The sequence below is a fragment of the Quercus robur genome, chromosome 11, assembly GCF_932294415.1.
Source record: "Quercus robur chromosome 11, dhQueRobu3.1, whole genome shotgun sequence".
NCBI lineage: Eukaryota > Viridiplantae > Streptophyta > Magnoliopsida > Fagales > Fagaceae > Quercus > Quercus robur.
Genome location: NC_065544.1, coordinates 35678283 through 35699358, shown reverse-complemented (window position 1 = coordinate 35699358; position 21076 = coordinate 35678283). Strand labels below are relative to the sequence as shown.

At 35.4% G+C, this 21076-nt stretch overlaps 1 protein-coding gene across 1 annotated transcript; it reads left to right on the top strand.

Moving 5' to 3' along the window:
• The first annotated feature begins 6430 nt into the window (after nucleotides 1–6430).
• On the top strand, nucleotides 6431–9631 carry LOC126707424 (uncharacterized). The gene is made up of 2 exons (XM_050407046.1): nucleotides 6431–9085; nucleotides 9175–9631. Exons 1-2 carry the CDS (start codon nucleotides 8948–8950, stop codon nucleotides 9493–9495), a joined length of 459 nt encoding a protein of 152 aa, XP_050263003.1. The 5' UTR covers nucleotides 6431–8947; the 3' UTR covers nucleotides 9496–9631.
• Nucleotides 9632–21076: the final 11445 nt, after the last annotated feature.

The window sequence follows — 21076 nt, the reverse complement described above, 5'->3', positions numbered from 1 at the left end:
AACATGAAAAGAACCAATCGTGATAATAATGATCTAGGATGCCTAGCTAAGTGCAAATGAGAACAAAAGAATTTATGACCAAATGGCAACTCAAACCAAGGGTAAAAAAAAAGGAGAACACATTATGGTAAATGTGATGTTATTGGATTTTCATGTTTCTTCATTTTTTTTTTTTGTTCATAGTTTTGACCCAAAAAAAAAAGAAAAAAGAACACATTATGCAAAATGAAAAAAAAAAAATGCAAAATTAATGCATGAAAATATGCAATAATGTACAAAGACCCCTAGGAGTGATTAATGCAGAGTGATATTGTGTGAGTATGTTTAAGGTTACTTTTTAGGATGCCTAGTTTATGGTTTTGACTCATAGACATACCTATCACATGACTGATTACAAAACTCATACTTGCATCTAAACTTAAGCTCATTTAACTTGTACATGGTAAAAAAAAAAAAAAAAACAATGCATGAATGTAATACTGAAGTACATAGACTTTTAGGACATTCAAAATATAGGAGTATTGACACAAGGATACAACAAACATTCTTCAAAATCTGTTTATGAACCATTTTCCTACAAACAAAGTAAGAATAAGTGAACCATTAAGTGCTGACTTTCTTTGTAACAACATATTAAAAGAAAATTGTGAAATTGTAACATTGCTTGTGTGTGTTGTTTTAGCACAAGTGAGCCTTTTAGTTAGAAATGAAATGGAGTAAAGAGTTATGAGAGACAAGATGATTGCATTAAAAATTGAAGCTTTCACAGCAAAAAAAAGTGAGAGAGAGGAAATGTGAGGAAGTTGAGTGAAGGAAATTGGGTTGGGGTAGTAGCCAATATATAGAACTTTGGGATGTGGCTATCTAGGGACTATTTCAGCCACTGTCACAACTAACTGTAATGGATTTTAAGAGTGTTAGGATCCAAAACTGTGTGATACTAAGCATTCGCATAAAGAAAACAACAAAACTTGTCTTTTTAACGTAATAATCTACATTTTTTATTTTATTTTACATTATATTGGATGTTATGTCCCAAATTCCATTTGCTATGTTTGGTTGTCAATTGCCACTTCATATCACCAACATAAATTTTCACTATTGTAATGAGACTGTTGAATATGATGTAGGCAAAAGACAGTGGGGCAACAATGAAGCATGCAAATGTTTTTGCGAAAGTATACTGTACCAAAGATGGGCATCCTGTTAATCCTGAAGTGGGGGAGAAGATCGTAAGCCCTATATCGTAATCTACTTCTTTTGTATTTTGTGCGTGAATTGTTTATAACAAGTAATATGTTATTTGGTTCTTGTGTGAAAACAAGCTAAGATGAATCAAATTTTAACTCAAGGGGGCAGATCATTATGAGGAGAGCGTGGTGAAGGAATCCTATGGTCGAAAGATGATGCATATGCTTAAGTGATGGGTGTAGAACGTTGTGGACGTGTACATGGGGTGGGTTTTGGACCAACCCCATCAGGAAGAAGTGGGTCCAACCTTTCATGCTATACATCGACTCTACTGTCGTCAAGCGAAACGACCCATTGGATTACTGAATTGGAATCTTCGCTTGGATCTGTGATGGACCAACTTTCCCATTCAAAGGAGAGGCATCAGGAGCAACTCGCCAAATTAGATGCGCGCCATAAGGAGCAACTCGTTGAAGCAAATGCGTAGCATAAGGAGCAACTCGCCAAAGCACTAGCCTAATCAGATGCAAAGCATAAAGAGCAAATGGTAGAAATGATGTTGCACATGAGAGACATGTTAGCCCAACTTAGCCTACTTCTACATTCTTCATTGCCTTCTTAAGTACTAAAAATGTTGCATTTAATTTAATGAAAATTGCATGTTTATTGCAATGCATTGTTATGTGCTACTAATACGATGTGTTTGATATATTTAGGATAGCGCTGCATCTAAATGAGGACTCTTCGTGGATATTGAATGGCATTATTTTGTATAACTTTTTGGTTGTTCATGAAGGAATATTGTAGACATGAATATTATTTTGATATTATAGACAGGTTGATATGTAGACAAGTCAATCATGCCATTCAAAGATTGACAATCTTTCTTGTGAACAAAACTTTTTGGTTGAATCTCTTGTATCTGTAGACAGCTACATTGATGCTTTAACAACATAGAAGAGTCTAAGAGGATTAAATAGTGAAGCCATGCATTGTTCTCACGGTAAGTTTGAAATATATAAATACCGTTCTGTAATTTTTGGTTTTTTTTTTTCTTTATTGTTATTTTAGTACTTTTTGCTGGTTCCATTTGTGTGATTTTGTTGGATAGGAATTTTTCCATCATCGCTCATGTTGATCATGGCAAGTCTACGCTTGCTGACAGGATTTTGGAGCTTACTAGGACCATTAAGAGAGGCCATGATCAGCCTCAGTACCTTGACAAGTTGTAGGTATATTAGCACTTTTAAAAGAGTTGTTTTTGTTGTTGTTTAGGAAAAACATGAATTGGGCATTCAATGGAATTTCTATTGCTTTTGAGTGGGCTTGTTTAAGAGTGATGAGTTACTTGCTGAGTTGTCTAGGAAGAGACATGAATTGGGAATGATATGGAATTTATATTGCTTTTAAGTGTATGATGCTTTTCATGGGTTTCTTTCTGAGTGAAGAGTGAAGTATATGCTTGCTAAATTGAGGGAGATACATGACTTGGGTATTCTATGGAATTTGTATTACTTTTGATGAGTTTGTTTCCGATTGAAGTTATAGACTCTTCCTAGTTGGTTAGAATTATAAAAAAAGAAAATACAAGTATGCTTAGTTGTTTAGGAAGAAACATGAATTGGATATTCTATGGAATTTGCATTGCTTTTGAGTTTGTGGTGCTTTTGATGAGTTTGTTTCCTAGTGAAGTTCGAGTCTTCTTAGGTGATTAGAATGATAAAAGAGAAAAGAAAGGAGTTTGTACCCACTTTAATTGTAACATATTAAACAAATTTAGGCAACAATACTTGAAAGATGCAATGCTTCACTCCCATATATTCATCCTTAATTTGTTTGCTCCAAGCCACTATCATTTCTTAGAAAACTATTGAAAGTATAGAAGCTATATAAGATCGCATTTGGTAGTGCTGAAAAGTTGTCTAACTTCACTAATCATAGCATTCAATTTTGAAAAGGTCAAGGTTTTCTTTATATGAAGTAACTTATGTTCTTCTTAGTTCTCTGCTTGGTTCGAAATAGCTGACTGCTGCCTTTATATTTTTGCAGTGCCAAAATGGATATACACTGTGTTCTACCTATAAAACAAGGGTACAAAACTAATGCCCCACTTGCAGACAAGAGCTTGGAGATGGGAAGGCACCCCTAGAAGCATTCGGGATAGCCATAGGAAGGTTAGGGACAGTCATCTGCATACCCAATGTTTGCAATTGAGGTATCTTAAAATCATGTGTTGATGCTTGCTGCATCTTTTTGTGTCAAATGTACCCCTAAACTTTCTTCCATTTTGTTGCTGTATTAAACTCCATATTCCTTAAAGATTGATTGAATCAACATTGTGACAGGTTTGAGAAAATTCCAGCTTGATATTTGAGAAATTCCGACTTGTTTAGTGTGTGATAGGTTTCCTATAGTAGCATTTGTAAAACTTATAGTAGCGTTTGTAAATACATTTACCATCTAGCCTAGAAAAAAAAATGAAAAAAAGAGAGGCTATAGCCGCGTTTTTAAAACGCAGCTATAGACAAATTCAAAAAAAAAAAAAAAAAGGTTATAGCCATGTTTTAAAAATGTGGCTATAGGTGATAGCTATAGCCGCGTTAAAAACGCGGCTAAAATATGTCTCCCACACGGAAACAAGTGACCTATAGCCACGTTTATAAACGTGGCTATAGATGTCCCCTATAGCCACATTTAAAAAACGCAGCTATAGATGTCCCCTGTAGCCACATTTTAAAAACGCGGCTATAGCTGTCCCCTATAGCCGTGTTTGAAAAATGCAGCTGGAGTATGTCCTATAGTTATGTTTATAAAAACATGGCCGTTGGTCCTAGCCTATAGCTGCGTTTGTAAAAACGCAGCTATAGACCCCTCAGGTCTATAGTTACAAGTTTTAGGCTACAATTGAAAACACGGCTAAAAAAACACAGCTATAGGTCGAATTGTCCTATAGCCATGTTTTTAGGAACTATAGCCGCATTTTAAAAATGCGGCTATGGGACTTTTTTTTGTAGTGCTATTGATTCTAATTAAGATATCTAGAGTTCAAATTTTCTCTCAATTAAAATACAACAAAATCAATAATAAATATTAAGTTCCCTAAGTAGCTTGGCATATCAAAGTCGGCCTAACTTGGGCTACAAACTAAGCCAATGCTTCCCAAACTTGGCTCTGAACAACTAGTCGGGCATGATCCTAACCATGTCGAATCTCATTTGGGACACAAGATTAAGAGATAACCATACCTTAAAACCGTATTTAATTATGGTGGGTTTTCTATCATAACGTTTGGTAAGAAGTTAGGCTTTTAATTGGATTAGAAAGTACAAAATATAAATGGAGGCTCACAAGCTCTATTTTGATATACAATAAATAATTCATTTGCTTCTTTTAAATATCTAACACATTAAACGGTAGAACCATTAAACTGTACAACAAAAACATCAGAATATTTTTTTTAATAATTCGATAGTTACAATAGGGGAGAGAATATTTGAATCATGGATATCTTAAATACTAAGAGATGCCAACCAGTCAAGCTATAAAACTCTTGGCAAAATCATCCCAATTTTGTAATTATGCTAAAATATAATCTTTCCTCAAAAATCAAATGCTCCTCTTATCATTCTGCACCTAGGGAGGCTTTTTGCAGAAAATAAATCTTTCTTTAGAATCCACAAGCCTCACAACAAAAACAATCCAATTTTTGTTTTGCCTATGCTAAACGCAACAAAATCTTTTATTAATTAGCTAATCATTGTATCTTCCACAATAAGAAAAGGGTCATGCTAATAAGTGCCCTTAGGGTACTGGTTAAGAATCCAATTAAAGAAAGTTTTGACATCACTTTTATGGGAAATAAAAAAAGCTGTCAAAATATTAATTTTTTTTTTTCATAAAAACTTTCTTTAATTGGATTATTAACTAGTGCCCTAAGTGCACTCGTTAGCATTTCCCATAAGAAAAATTAAAAAAATCATTAGTATTGATAAGTAAGTCATTAATAAACATAAATTACAATTATTATAAATTTATAACTCACCATAATAATTTGAAGTGAGAGAGGTTATGCACTTGAGAACACCATTCACTAACGTTGTATAGGAGGACATCTAATATTTTTGTGAAAAATGTTCCATCGAAATTTGAAAAAAAAAATTGTCTTATTTAGGCTTTGTTTATGTTAAATTTAGGATTTAGATCCTCTAGATTTCTTTGGATATTCTACCAAATAGATTTTCTTAAATTTTAACTATTTTTAAATATTTTAATGGTCAAGATTCTGCCATGTAGCATTCCACTAACAATATTCTTAAAATATTAAAATAATGTTGCAAACAAAATAATTAGCATAGTTAACACACAAACATTTTTTTGATATTTCGAAAAGCATCTTTTTGGGTGGCGCATCGTGTTTCAAGAACTTTATGACGGCAAAGCGATACACGATAAACTCTTTCAAGTCTTAACCGCTAAGCATTCCTTCTCTCTATATAAACTATAAGGATACAATGACATTATAGAGAGAGAGAGATTAAATAGAGAAACGGATAAGGCCTGGGAAACTCAAAAGGTTAGGCATGGTTACCATGGTTTTAAGCGGGATATATATATATATATATATATATATGTTTTTTTGCCACCGCCTGGAATCTGGACCTCGCCTCATATATTCGTTTTTCTTGTAGAAAGAAAGAAACATGTTATCTTCCTCATTATTAAATTAAATTTATGTCTCTCTCAGTTCTTCTCCGTCTGTTTTTTCAGTTTGCTTTCTGAGGTCGAGCTGAAAGATCTTCTTTCTTCTTCTGGGACGAATTGAAAGATTATGATTATCCCTCATCAGTTTTTTTTTTTTTTAATCTATATAATTTGTTTCACTCTGTTTTAAGTTACTATATTCGACCTTCACTAAACTGCAATTCTTTCTGCTTTTGTGTGTGTATGTATATATATATGTTTTTTTTTTTTTTTTTGGCATTGTTTTGATTAACTTAATAGTTAGAAGTCGGATGGTAGTTAACTTAATTAGTAAAAAGTGTTTTGTGGTCGAATAAGAGACTAGGTTTTGAATCCCGCCTACGCTAACTATTAATTGGTGTCTTGACTTGATAAGAAAAAACAATCATCAAGGAGTAAATGATATGAGTTAAAATTTTATGGCATATATTAAAAAAAAAAAAAAAAACAGTTAGAACTTAAAATTTGAGGTCTTGGTTTATGTGTTAAGTTGTATTTCCTCTCATAATTGTAGAATTATTGCATACACATACATACATACTGAAAGAGAAAGAAAAAGAAAATAAAATCCCAATTAGTTCAATTGATGGAACCCATAATATATATGTTCATGTTGGTAATTTACCAAGAACCTAACAACCAATTTCTGATAAAATTATTTGTGTTTTGCATATAATTAATTACACTGATAAAAAAAGTACTTTGTACACTTCTGGGAAATGCTTATAGGTGCAAACTTGGGTGTAGTTAAACATTGTTATTAGCCTAGTCTTGAGTCTGAATGAGTTCCAAGGTTTAACCTAGTCAAGCTTGGATAGTGCTGTTTACACCTGAAACCATCATGGACAAGGTATATATGGTAGGGATGAATGTGTTTTGAGTGTGGATCTTAATAGGTTTATGCCATGTGAACTTGTGGTATGTCTAGATTTGTAAAATTCAGCACTTTTTTTTTAGTTCATTCATAAAACTGGTTTGTTTTTAAGGTATTATGATGTAGCCATGGAAGGTTAATTTGTTACTAGTTTGCAAATTATAATGGGGTTCCCATGTGAAGTCCAATTGAAATACAAATCATGCAGTTTTAAAGGTTTAGTTATGTTTTCTAGGATTAAATCCATTTTAATTTTGGGCTTTTATTTTACATGTTACAGTCATTTTTGTAAACATGGTCAAAGCTGTCATTTCAATAACTACTGCAAATTAAGGGTAATTAGGTAATTCAATTGAGTCTGGGATTAGATCCTAAGTATCTTTGGTATATTTTCTTTGAGTCAAAGTTAGCCTTTTATCACCTTATTAAGATCTAGAGTCTTATGCATCTTATTGTACTGAGTTGATTAATAAAAATATTGAGCATTTTGAGCATTGAGGCTCACTGACCTTATTGTTATTTTTCTTCTTTTCTCTTCTCTTTTCTTATTATCTTTCTTGCATTATTATTCACGAGTACTGCTGATACAGCCCCTGAAGAGTATATATTTCTCACTTTCCCTTCTTCCTTAGTAGAACATAATGTATGGGAAGACAGATTCGCTTAGCTTATTTCTAGATTTACGATAAGACAAAGTAGGGTGTGTAGTAATTTTAAAAAATGGTAGCTTGGTCTCTCATGGAAAATGGTTGTTTGAAAACAGGAGTCCTAAGGGATACCTCTCACAAGTGAAAATGCATGTCTTGGCTTTCTAAATAACACCCATGAAAATAGCTTGTTAGAGATTAGTAGAAAGAATTATCTTTTGAATGACCTTTTGCTTAAGGGATGCTTATAGTTATCTCCTTTTATAAGTTGCAAATTTTCCAGTTGCATTTTAAGAGAAACCTACATTGGTTTTTTGGTATGTGTTTTGTGGATATCAAATGAAAGCTTAAGTATGTCATTCCTTATTAAGCGAGGATAAATTGCTTAGCCCGTCAGGGGTGAAAAGTCCTTGAATTACTCGATAACTGGTTCTAGTGGATGGGATCAATTACCCATAGAAGTTTGATTAACAGTGAGGATTATTGTATAGTATGCTTTGCGACCTGCAACGAATTTGAGTGAAGTTCTCCGATGTTATCAAAAAAAAAAAAGTATGACATTCCTTATTGAGTGAAACAACATATGTCTATGGTAATCTAAGACAATGTAGTGTCATTCACAATTCAATCCTTTGGTCCAATGAACAATTGTCATGGTTTATGTCAGGGGTGACGGATTCTTGACATGGTGCCTTTAACAAGATGATATTCATTTTTAAAATAACTTAAACAAAAACCAAGCATCCGATATCTTTTGGGCTTCGTTAGATCTCATATCTTTTGGGCTGTGTTAGGAACTCAAAGCAAGCTTCCACAAAATTACTAAATTAGTGTTACTAACCAAAGGAGGATTGCCAGTAGTGTACTGATTTTTGTTTTAGATTTTAATTTAAAATTTAGTACCATTTGTGTCAAGATTTTATACGATATTGATTTAAGAGTGTGCTTCACAATGGATTGTTTCTAGTCAACTCCATTTGTAATTGTGCATGTTCCCGACCATCATTTGACAATATATATACAGTTTATCTTTTAAATATGTGCCTTGACATTCATTTCTGCTAGATAAATGTGCAGCTTCCACATCGTTACCTATCCAAAAAAAAAAAAATTGCAGCTTTCTAGTAAACTCCATTTGTAATTGTGCACGTTCCCGACCATCATTTGACAATATATATACAGTTTATCTTCTAAATATGTGCCTTGACTTTCATTTCTGCTAGATAAATGTGCAGCTCTCACATCGTTACCTATCAAAAAATAAATAAATGTGCAGCTCTCAACCATGTGCGCACTTTCATAGTATCAATTTTGGTATCGGAGCTTTACCTCGAGGATTGGTAGAAGCATTGGTGCAGGCACTTGTATTGTGGCATTTCCTTGTAATTTTTGGTAGTTTCTAGGGCCTCTTGTCTACAAATAAATAGATAAATATATCATAAACAATATATTTCGCATCAAAGAATGTTCATTTTCAACAGGATTCAAATTTTACATGATGAGTACACCTGAGGATTCTAAAGAATCTGATGAGCTGAAATGCACCTGTGGGCTTCCTGCAAAACTGAGAGTATCTGAAACTCCCAAGAATCCATTTAGGTTATTCTATAATTGTTCCAAGGGTATTCATGACGTAAGTACTTCGTTCTTTTCATGTAATTGAAAATTTTTTTGGTTAAGATTTCTGTTGATTTGCATTATTTTTGTTCTTAACGCTGCTAGCAATGTGAATATTTCCACTGGGCTGATGAACCAGCTGCAACTGGTGATAGACAAACTGATGAGCTAAATCTCATTCGCAATGTGTGCATTCAACTACAACGAAGAATGGGTAAGATCGAAGAAGAACATGAGGATGAGAAGACTATCTGGAATGAAGAAAAATCTGCTCTAATGTCACAACTATCAACTGTCCAAGCTGAGCTAGATGGAATGAAGAAAAGAATAAAGAGGGCAAATGAATCTGATCTTATGCCCCCAGTTAATAAATTCTCCAAATCAGATGATGAGGCAGATGATGCAATAATCATACATACTCTATAGGCAATCATACCATGTATAGGATAGATGTAGAATCATTTTGAGCCAGTCTTTTTTGCTTATTTTGTCCACATTTGGCCTGGTTAGTTGTTACATGCAGGAGGTATATTTTCATGTAACCTATAGCTAGGAATATATTCACCACTATTGCAGTGCGCCATTTCCTATGACTACCCCATTCTCTCTTCTTCTTCTTCTTCTTTTTTTTATTTTTTTATTTTTTTATTTTTATTTTTAAACAAAGACAAAAGAAAGCAAAACAAAATATGTGAGATGAGATTTGGCACTTGTGAGAAACAGGTGACTTCACGCCCCATACAAATGAAGGTGGTAACTGAACTCATGGCTGCCCCATGCACTTGTCAACTGCTTCCATACTCCCTCCAAGCCACTATCCTGTTTATTCCCTAAACACATCTAACCAATAGGCTTTCTATCGCTGTCCATCATCGAGCTAGCATGGGTGTCTTTGCTACTATTGCTAGGGTTCTTATCAGTATCATTGGGTCATCTCCTATCGTGGCCTTGTCCAGCGTACAGAGAAGAAGTCTCCAAATCTGTTGTAGATTTATGTACTTGTAAAATAAGCAAACTAAACTTGAGTTAGTCTAGAGTCAGCCTAAAGTTCTCTAATATATAAACCATACATTATGTTTATCATAAACACAATCAATATTCTTTCCCAAAAAAAAAAAAAAAAAAAAAAAAAAAAAAACTCAAATCAATAGTTGAGGATGTCAATACCGTATTTTGTCCACCCCAATTTTCCAAAAAAGTCTAGATTACAGGTTTTGAAATCCTGCAGACAAGGCATTTACTATTTCACCTCAAAATGAAGAAAACAAATAAAGAAATATTACCTTGTTGTTGCTTCAACATATCTTTAACATGAAATTTAGTTTTTACAGTTAATTCTATGAGTTTGAGGGTTACTAAATCCTGCCTTCACTTATTTATGTTTATTGCTTTATGATTTGATTGCATCTTTTTTATTTATTTAACAGTAGGAATTCACAAGATATGTTATGTGTACTTGCTAAGGAGTAAGCTGAGGTTTTGGGAATGTTAAATCATTATAAAAATAAATAATTATTTTGTAATTATAAGGAGTAAGTTGAGACTTTGAGAATGTTTAATTATTATAAAAATAAATAATTATTTTGTAATTATAATATAATGTATAATTTGTTCTCTAAAATTTTTTGAAAATAATTTGTTCTTCCTAAAAATTAAACAATTTCTATTTGATCCAATTAGGTCTACTTCGTTTCATTTCAGTCCCATTCAATTCATTTTCGTCCATTTTTGTGCAGTTACATAAAGAGAAAATACATTTTTGGGTTCAGAGCACATATTCTAAATCTAAATTTATTAAAATATATATACAGATCTTAAACTTGTAATATCTAAAATTCATAAGCGTAGCATTTATTGTTGCTACACTTTTGTTTAGCCACATTAATGTAGCATTTTAATCCACTTCAGTCTGATTAAATTTAAGTGAAAGTATTTCTGAACATGAATGTAATGAATATACAAATCTAATCTTTATGGTAGTTGTTTTAAAATCATTACTTTTAAATGAATTACTTGAGGCTAATTATACCTTCAACCAAAAATATATATAATTTTTATTTAAATAAATTATTCAAATTCTTCATTCTCTTAAAAGAGATTATTATAATAATCAAAACTCATAACAAACTTATACTAAATATGTATAATTTATTCTTTAAATTTTATTGTACATAATTTGTTCTCCCTCAAAATTGAACAATTTCAAAAGTAATTTCCATCACTCTATTTTTACAAATATATAATTTTATCATTTTTTTATGTGTTTTATCGATATTATTCTTTTTGAAATAATCCATATTCTTCTAACAATTGTTATTATGCATCATATTTTCCTAGTTTCTTTTGGCGTAATTAAAAATTTTAAGTTTCAAATTTATATTCAAATTCTCATTTTGTTAAAGAGATTATTATAATAACCAAAACTTATTATATAATTACAATTGATATTATTCAAACTAGCTTATAACCCGCACAATGTACGGGATACTTTTATTTATTACAAAATACAAACCATAGGTGAAAATTTAAAATTTTCATAATTAAATAATACAAAAAAAAAAAAATTGCTTATTCAAGGAGTTTTACATAGAGACAATGAAATGTAATCTTGGAATTTCTTGCTTATTCAACAAAATTTGAAATAGACCCAAAAAAACAAAAATGTTTTCCTTCATCACACATGCACTCAAGAAAATGAAAGAAAGTGATTTTTTTTTTTCTTTCTTTCGACTCCAAGAGTTAATTATTTTGTTTCTAAAAAAAAAAGAGTTAATTATTTAAAGCATGTTCCAAAGTTCCAAAAAGATAAACAAAATAAATTCAGGGTGGTCCAAGAGAGATAATAGTTGTCTTTGTTTTTGCTAGAAGCAAATACCAATGTCTTCAACTAACAATAATTAATAATTAAAATATCATGAAATTCAAATCCTATAATAATAACCTATGAATTACATCAACTACAATAGTAAATAGTCTCACAAAATTCACTTAGCCCAAAAAAAAAAATCGCATTTTCACTATAAGGGTGATTCCAAAAATGTAGTGCCACTAATTTATACCAAATTATCAATTTCACTTCTTTTTTTATGACAATACCTACCGCATCAAAGGAAAATGCAGACAATGTTTATAATGTAAAAATATGAAAATGTAAGAAACCTTGGGTGAAGCCTACCAATTGTATTAAAGCAACAAAATATTGAATAGAATCCAAATGAAGGCTAGTTTAATTGTGAGAAATCTCAACCATGTATAAAAACAACCTTGTATAATTGAGAAATCTCTACCTTGTATAAAACTGAATATGTTATTCATTTAACTACTGATATAGATTGTCTATTTAAGGTAGCAAGATCATGCGCTCTTCCAGCAACCTCCTCATCATAATATTCACTTGTATACAAAATGTAAATAAATGAATACACAATTTATATGAGATAACACATCTATTACCAAGTTTATCCCCCATAAGTCTATGGAGATGTAATTTCTTTATGTCCAACTCTTATGATTTAGGTTTAATGTTATATCTTTAAATTATAAAATGCAACTTTTATATTTCAGTTATGGTTTAAATTTTGATAATGCAATTTTCATGGGATCCTCTTCTCAAAGATGTCACTCAGATTAATAACAATGGGTTGCAGGCGTCAAACATGTCTATGTTTTCTACTTTTAACTATCTAAGGATTGGAAACATTTTCAGTCCCCACTAACAAACCCATTTTAGTAAACAATGTAACTCAGAATATTAATAAACAAATTAAGCAAGATGAATATGGTAATTCCTCTCCATAACTTCACAATTTGAATAGACAATTCAATTATTTTTACATAAATATGCAAAATTAAAGATCAAAGCAAATCATTATATCAAAAGATTCAAAACCCTCCGATTCAACAAATTTGAACCTTTTCACCACAATCTATGAAAGCACAAAATCAAAGAGATTTCAATAAAGTAAAAACTATACATTGGTCATACCTTATCTTCTAAGACTTGGATTGCATTAAGGAAACGCCTTTCCACCTACAAACCCAAGGGAAAAAAATCAATAATAAATGAAGAGAGATAAGTAAACCTAAAATTGTTTTGGATGAAAGTTGAGTGAAAAGTTTGTAAACTCTTAGGTTGAAATGGTCATTCAAGAAGCATGATGCATATGCAGAGGCAAAAACTCTTATGCTGATTAAAAAATTGCCCAAAACCATATTAACCATATATCCAAAACCAAATCAAATCAAAACAACTACACTAAGCAGAAATCATTACTAACTGAAATACCTTTATTGAAAAATAACCTAAACATAAGCACTCAATAAGACAGCAAGAATCAAGATTAATTACACTAAAGTTCCTCAAATTTTTTAGGCTTTGCTTCAAAATTACACAAAGAGATAGATTAGATGATACACATGCAAGTTATGGAATTCATGAAGCTTTTCACCCATTATTATGTAATCTTCTATTCATAAAATAAATAAATAAAATTAAAGCTTCTATAAGTACTTAATCCAAAACACTAAGACATACACAATAAAAACAAATGAATAAACAAAATAAACAAAGCTAACAACAACATTAAAAAAAAACCTGCAATAAACTGAGCCTAATAGCCTGAGCAGTACAAAAATTAAAAGAAACAAAGTCTAATAAAACAATTTTGAAATATATGAGAAATTATTCTTAACGCAAAAGGAAAGCGCAAGATGCTCCAAAAAAAAAAAAACAAAAACAAAATAAGCATTCTAGTAAATTAGAGACATATATCAATAGAGAAATAATAGTAAAATTAAATATCAAGAAGAAAAACAACAAAGGGGATCAGAGAAAATGCAGTTCAATCTGCAAAAACATAGTAATTAACATAAAAATCCAATAATTTTACTTACAAAATAACTGTACTCCACAAACATTCAGATTTTAAACCACCCATCTTACAAATATGGCTATTAACAAAACATAGAATACAAAACATAGGTGACTAGAGATAGGTGATTAGAGGATAGGTGATCAGAGATGGCATCACAAAATTGTCTTTAAAAGCCATAAATGAAAGAAGAGCCAACAGGAAATAACAAAACGCAATTCTAAAGAGAACCAAAAATTCAGTAATTAACATAAAAAAAAACCAATAATTTTACTTACAAAAAATTACACAATAACTGTACTCCCCAAACTCCAAAATTGAAGCAGAAAATATATATTGATAATTAAAAAATATATATGTATATATATATATATAGGCAAAGATTCCCTTAGGAAAAATCATTACAGGCCAACACAAAAAATCTTAAAAGAAAGCTACGACCTATTAAGAAAATCAACCCTTAATGGACACAAAGAAAAAGCTTCATCTATTATTACCTCCAAATCATGTCACTCTGCACTCTGCAGGCACTTATGTAAAAACAAAAACAGAATTTGACCTTTTAAATTAACTCAGTAACTCTTATTGAAGTATAATAAATGGTCTTATCAGTGAGAGGACCCTTTGTAGCATTAAGTAGTTGGGAATGAGAAGTTAAAGACTTTAGATAAACTGAAAAAAGACTTTGATATAGTAATCCCTTAGCATGCAGTCATCAACCAAACATAATCAGTTCAAGAAAACTAAACAAAACATAATTCGAGAAAAAAAAAAGTTAGGGAAAAAGGTAGCCAAACCTTAAACCTTGACTAAGTAGTGCAGCAATACAGTATCTAACAAATTTTTTGTCATCTATTTGTTTCTATTTAAAGAATGCAATAAATAATTCAAGGGAAACCACAATTTCAATTTGAGGAACATCATCAATAAATTTACACTCTACAGTAATCGACAAAACATAAAGGCAAACAAAAAAAAGTGCAAACCTAACAAAAATCTGCTAAACAAAAATAAAATCTAACCAATACAACAATGGAAGAAAACAGAACTCAATAAACTGGAAAATATAAATGGGAGATTAGGGTAAAAGGTAGCCAAACCTTAAACCTTGATTGAGTAACACAGCAAAACCAAGTTCTCACTCCCAAATTAAGACAGATAAATAGCTTTTGCTTTGGGTTTTCATTTGTTCTGCTATTAAATTTCTATTGCCAACAATGCTTAGCTTCATTTTAAGTCACACATGACCAAGTATATATGTTGAAGAGCATTCCAAAGATAAAACAAAACAAAAACTATAATCAATCTATTGTAAAAGCTTGTTAACGGAAATTTTTATATCTGATCATGAGTTTCACTTATAATTTTCCTCTTTTTTTTTTTGTTTTTGGATATGAATTTTTTCAAAGAGTTGTGAAAATGATAATGTAGTTGCACGATTTTCCTGGCCCAAACCCTCTTGATCAGGCCTTGGCCCGAGGCGCAACACACAATAAATACTTGTAGAGGATGGGTCAAAGAACTTAGCCTCAGTGAGCTTCGTCGGTCTGATGTATGGAAAATATTGTTGCAGGAATAAAAACACAAGAATGAATATTCAATCGAAGATTCTATTCCCTCAGTGCTGAATACATTTTTTCGTCCCCCCTCTTAGAGGGACTCCACTACAATATATATCTCTCCCATTCTTATCTGAGCCCTACACTTGTTGATCATCTAAGCCTCCACTTGAGCACCTGTCCCATCAGACACCATTTCCACTCCTTTGTGAGTTGCAGTGGCCAAGGTGGTACTGTTCAAGGGTCTTTTCCTCATTAATGCGGCCAAGAGGGTGGTTGTGACACATTTAATGTGGTGGTGGCAGCTTTCCATGAGATATTTTGGGTTTTATTCTTTTTTATATGCTTGGAGGATGAACTGCAGTGGTTGGGACGAGCTCTTGGTCTGGACTTCGTAGTATCCGAGGAGGTGTTACTCCTCGGACAGGTTTCTTTTACCGCAGTTTGGGCTTGAATAATGTTTTGGTTATGACTTCTTCTCGGACACGATGCTTCTCGGACGGGCCCGTATTTAACTAGCCCATTATTTTGGGCCGGGCCCCACAATAGCCTCTCAAAACTCCGGTTTTTATCTCCTTCTGAGGAGAAAAGCGGGATTTTGATGTTAGTGAGAGGATGGAAGTAAGGAGGGCTTGGGGCGCGCGTGCGGGCAGTAACTTTGGACGCACTACAATTTACGAGGCGCGGCCATTTACTTCCGGAGGCTTTTTGTCCCCTTCATCCAACGGTGAGGCGTGGATCGAACGGCCATCATTATTTCTCGACTTTTTAGGCAAGATCGATCTTTTCTCTCTCCTCCCGGCTATATAAGACGTCAGACAGGCTCCCTTTTTCTTTTTTTATCCGCACATCAGAATAGAGACCTCTAGAGAACTCTAGTGCCCAGAAATCCTTGAGCACCTCCTTCCTTCAGATCTTCATAGTCGTTTCTGTGAAGCACCCCCATAGAAGAGCTTTCCGATCACCTCATCGATCATTTGAGAAGATATCTGTAAGTTCCGTTCGCTTTGTCGCTTCGATTTCTTCCTCGGATTTTGTTTTTTCTCCTCGGTCTTTATTTTCATTCCTTCAGTTCAGCTCAAATGGGTAGACTCGAAAAACTAGTAAAAACTCCGGCCGCTATGGAGGCCTTTAGGGCAAAATACCACATTCCCCCGGGGGTGGAGCTGCAGTACTGTCCTCTTGAAGGAGTATTGACAGATAGAGGCGAGGGAGAAGTTGTTATCCCCATGATTGCTTTCATAGAGGGAGGGATGACACTTCCCATGCGTAGGATTACAAGGGAATACCTGTTCAACCATAGGTTGACGCCGCATCAGTGTGCCCCAAACATGTTCAAGATACTAGGCTGTGTAGATGTCTTAGACGAGTGGATGAATCTAGGCCTCACTTGGCACGATGTGGTTTATCTGTACGAGTGTCACCGCCTCGAGAGCGGAGGGTATTATCTTAAATCCCGATCCGAGGTTGTTAGATTGATCTCTTGTCTTCCAATATCCAATAAGACTGTGAAGAATGATTTCCTTATTGCTTCGGGGGAGTGGTTCGATGGTATTCATTGTCCGACTCGGGCAGGAATCCCAGGTGCGGCGTCTTTAGGGCCAATCCTTTTTGGGAAAGGGTTTAGTATTGGGGGGTTATTTTTCTCGCTTTCTTTACAATTGGAGAATTTCATGAATTAATCCCACTTCTCTTGGACGTTTGCAGATAAAGTTCATGTCGCTCCTCGGCTAAACTTCGTGAATGTGCCGGCGCTGAACTACCTTCTGAGGTCGAAAATTTACGTTACTGAGGACGGACAGTTACATGCAGCTCATCTGGTTCTGGGCTATCAACCTCTAAGCCGCTCCTTCCAAGCTATCGGTCACGCCATAAGGGCTGGCAGTCCGAGGTTGGCTAGGATTGACGTGTCTAAGACCGGGTTCCTAGCTCAACGTGATCTTCCACCAGTCGTACTACCCGGCGCTCGAGATCCCTATCTAGCAGAGCAATTACCTCTGCCAGACGAGCCTGGCGTTACTGTTCCGGTTGAGAGGCAAACCGAATCATCTCGTCTTTCCCTTGAGGAAGAGATAGACGAGTTTTATTTTGAGGAGGAGGTTCAGCAAGACCCCGTGGTTGAGCTTTCTGATCCTGAAGGAGAGCAGGACCGCAATTCCGTAGCTGGTGGTCCAATCATAATAACCTGCTCGGACGACTCCTCGGACGGAGAAGTAGGTGATATGGGAAATTCTTTGCGAGAATTGATGTCCAGTCGAGGAAAGGGTCAGTCCTCGAAGGCGCCTGCTAAGGCACAAACCCAGGACCCTCCTCCAATCGCTCCTCAGGTCCCTACTGACCCTGGCCTCAAGGTTAACCCTGACCTAAAAAAGAAGAGGCAGGTTGACATTCCTGAGGAGGGTGAACTGGTTCCCCGACCTGCTAAGCAGCAAAAGGCTACTAAGGGACAGAGGAGTAAGAGGGCAAACTCCTCGGAAAGCCGGGACGAGGAGAACCGTGCTGAGGTGCGCGCTACCCCGCGTACATGGAGCCCTAAGTTGGAGCTAGATGGGGTTGCCATTCCCTACAATTCGTCGATCTGAGAGTACAACCGGGGCCGAGCAGGGTACGTGGCTGATGCCTTGAAGCAACCCCTACTCCTTCCTCGGGATATGGAGGCCTATAGGCGGTTCTCTCAGCCCGAGATTTTCCTATCCCTCAAAAGGGATCTTGCGATGGTAAGTAATCCTTTTACTATTTTATTAATTTATTTAACCCTGTTAAATTCTAAACCAATCTTGTTTCGTTCGCAGATTACTCAGCAGGTATTTGTGGCTGAGGAATTTTGTCGTGATAATCGCAGTCGGGCTGAGGCTGAGACCCAGTCTCGGACGGAGATAAAGAAAGCTTTGGGGTCCCTCAAGCACGATCACCTTGAACTCACGGAGAAGTTCAAGGAGTCGGAGAAACGGCGCAAAAGTGCAGAGGCAGGTTTGAAAAGTGCTGAGACCCAGGCGGTGGACCAGCGCAAAGAGCTGTACTCGACCCAGATCAACCTTGCCACCGAGAAACAGGCAATGCTAGATCTCAAGACTGCTCTGCAAAAAGTCGAGGATGAGCTGCGGCGGGTCAAAGAGGAGGCTCAACTGATCCGAGAGGCCACAGAGGCTGAAAAGAATGCTGCTCGCCAGCTCGGGGTCCAAGAAACGGAGGCCAGGCTGTCCGAGGAGATCCCCGAGGTGTGCAGGGACTACTACAGCATCTCATGGGCTCAGGCCCTTGATGCTGCAGGAGTTCCTGCGAATTCGGCGCTAAGACTGCCTGAGAACGTTTTCTACCCTCAGGAAATCCGAAAGAATCCTGACGGCGTCCAAGCAGCTTCTGAGCAGGATTTGGCGGTGCCTGATGCCGTCCCCGTGCCTGACAAGGCGAAAGATCCCGCTGTTGACTCTATCTCCAACGTTCCTCCTCCTCAGCCAGAGCAGAAGGAGGATCCCCCTGTTAAGGCTTAGCACTTAGGCTTTCAGTTTTTTTTTTTTTTTTTTTTTTTTTTTTTTTTAAATGAGAGTCGTCCTATTTTTGGTGTTCTCTTGTAAGGACCTCTCCTTTTGTATTGATCTCAGAATATTAATATAGAACGTTTCCTTCGTTTTTATGGATTTATGCTGGTACCATCCCTTTATTTAACGCTAGTAATGATATAAACGGTCAAGGTGAAGAGGATGTCATGTAGCGAATTCGAATGAGAGTTGCAATGGTGTTAGACTGCGCGCACGCCTTAAAATGATTTCCCTTAGGTAATAGTTTTCCAAATTGTCATAAGTAATAATTTCCCCTAAGTCTGGGGTCCGAGGAACCACGCAGGACTTAGGTTCTGTTCAAAACTTGTATGAGTGATAATTTCCCCTAAGTCTGTGGTCCAAGGAGTCATGCAGGACTTAGGTTCTGTTTAAAACTGTGAATGGTCGCCATAAGTAATAATTTCCCCTAAGTCTGTGGTCCGAAGAGCCATGCAGGACTTAGGTTTTGTTTAAAACTATGAATAGTTGCCATAAGTAATAATTTCCCCTAAGTCTGTGGTCCGAGGAGCCATGCAGGACTTAGGTTCTGTTTAAAACTTGTATAAGTTGTCATGAGTAATAATTTCCCTTAAGTCTGTGGTCCGAGGAGCCATACAAGACTTAGGTTCTGTTTAAAACTATGAATAGTTGCTATAAGTAATAATTTCCCCTAAGTCTGTGGTCTGAGGAGCCATGCAGGACTTAGGTTCTGTTTAAAACTTGTATAAGTTGTCATGAGTAATAATTTCCCCTAAGTCTGTGGTCCGAGGAGCCATACAGGACTTAGGTTCTGTTTAAAACTATGAATAGTTGCCATAAGTAATAATTTCCCCTAAGTCTGTGGTCCGAGGAGCCATGCAAGACTTAGGTTCTGTTTAAAACTTGTATAAGTTGTCATGAGTAATAATTTCCCCTAAGTCTGTGGTCCGAGGAGCCATGCAGGACTTAGGTTCTGTTTAAAACTATGAATAGTTGCCATAAGTAATAATTTCCCTAAGTCTGTGGTCCGAGGAGCAATGCAGGACTTAGGTTCTGTTTAAAACTATGAATAGTTGCCATAAGTAATAATTTCCTCCAAGTCTGTGGTCCGAGGAGCCATTTAGGACTTAGGTTCTGTTTAAAACTTGTATAAGTTGTCATGAGTAATAATTTCCCCTAAGTCTGTGGTCCGAGGAGCCATGCAGGACTTAGGTTCTGTTTAAAACTATGAATAGTTGTCATAAGTAATAATTTCCCCTAAGTCTGTGGTCCGAGGAGCCATGCAGGACTTAGGTTCTGTTTAAAACTATGAATAGTTGCCATAAGTAATAATTTCCCCTAAGTCTATGGTCCGAGGAGCCATGCAGGACTCAGGTTCTGTTTAAAACTTGTATAAGTTGTCATAAATAATAATTTCCCCTAAGTCTGTGGTCCGAGGAGCCATGCAGGACTTAGGTTCTGTTTAAAACTATGAATAGTCGTAGATAGATCAGCAGGCAGAGGATAATCACGAAACAAAACATGGGCTAAGCCATTTTCATTAATAACAATATCTTCTGAGGTTATTTACATTCCATGGTCGAGGTACGGTTTTTTCATCCAAATCCTCTAGGTAGTAAGCGCCTATCCCGGCCACGGATGTGACACGGTATGGTCCTTCCCAATTGGGCCCCAACTTGCCCCAAGAGGGGTTTTTTACGCTGCCGAGAATCTTCCTCATCACGAGATCACCTGGACCTAGAGGTCGCAGCTTAACGTTGGCATCATACCCTTGTCTCAGCTTCTGGTGATAATAGGCCATATGAATCGTGGCTTTTTCCCTTCTTTCCTCGGCTAGGTCTAGACTTCTTCCCAATAACTCGTCGTTACCGTTTGGGGTAAACGAGTTAGACCTCAGTGTGGGAAAGTTGTTCTCGATTGGGAGCACGGCCTCAGCCCCATAAGTCATCGAAAAGGGGGTCTCACCAGTTGAATGTCGCGGCGTTGTCCGATAGGTCTATAAGACGTGCAGGGGCTCTTCTACCCATCTCCCCTTTGCCTCATCCAGTCTTTTCTTCAG

Excerpts from the sequence above, each read along its gene's own strand:
- LOC126707424 (XM_050407046.1), top strand. The coding sequence starts at position 8,948 with ATGATGAGTACACCTGAGGATTCTAAAGAATCTGATGAGCTGAAATGC. Across the intron at positions 9,086-9,174 it reads GTTCCAAGGGTATTCATGAC|CAATGTGAATATTTCCACTG; the intron begins GTAAGTACTTCG and ends TAACGCTGCTAG.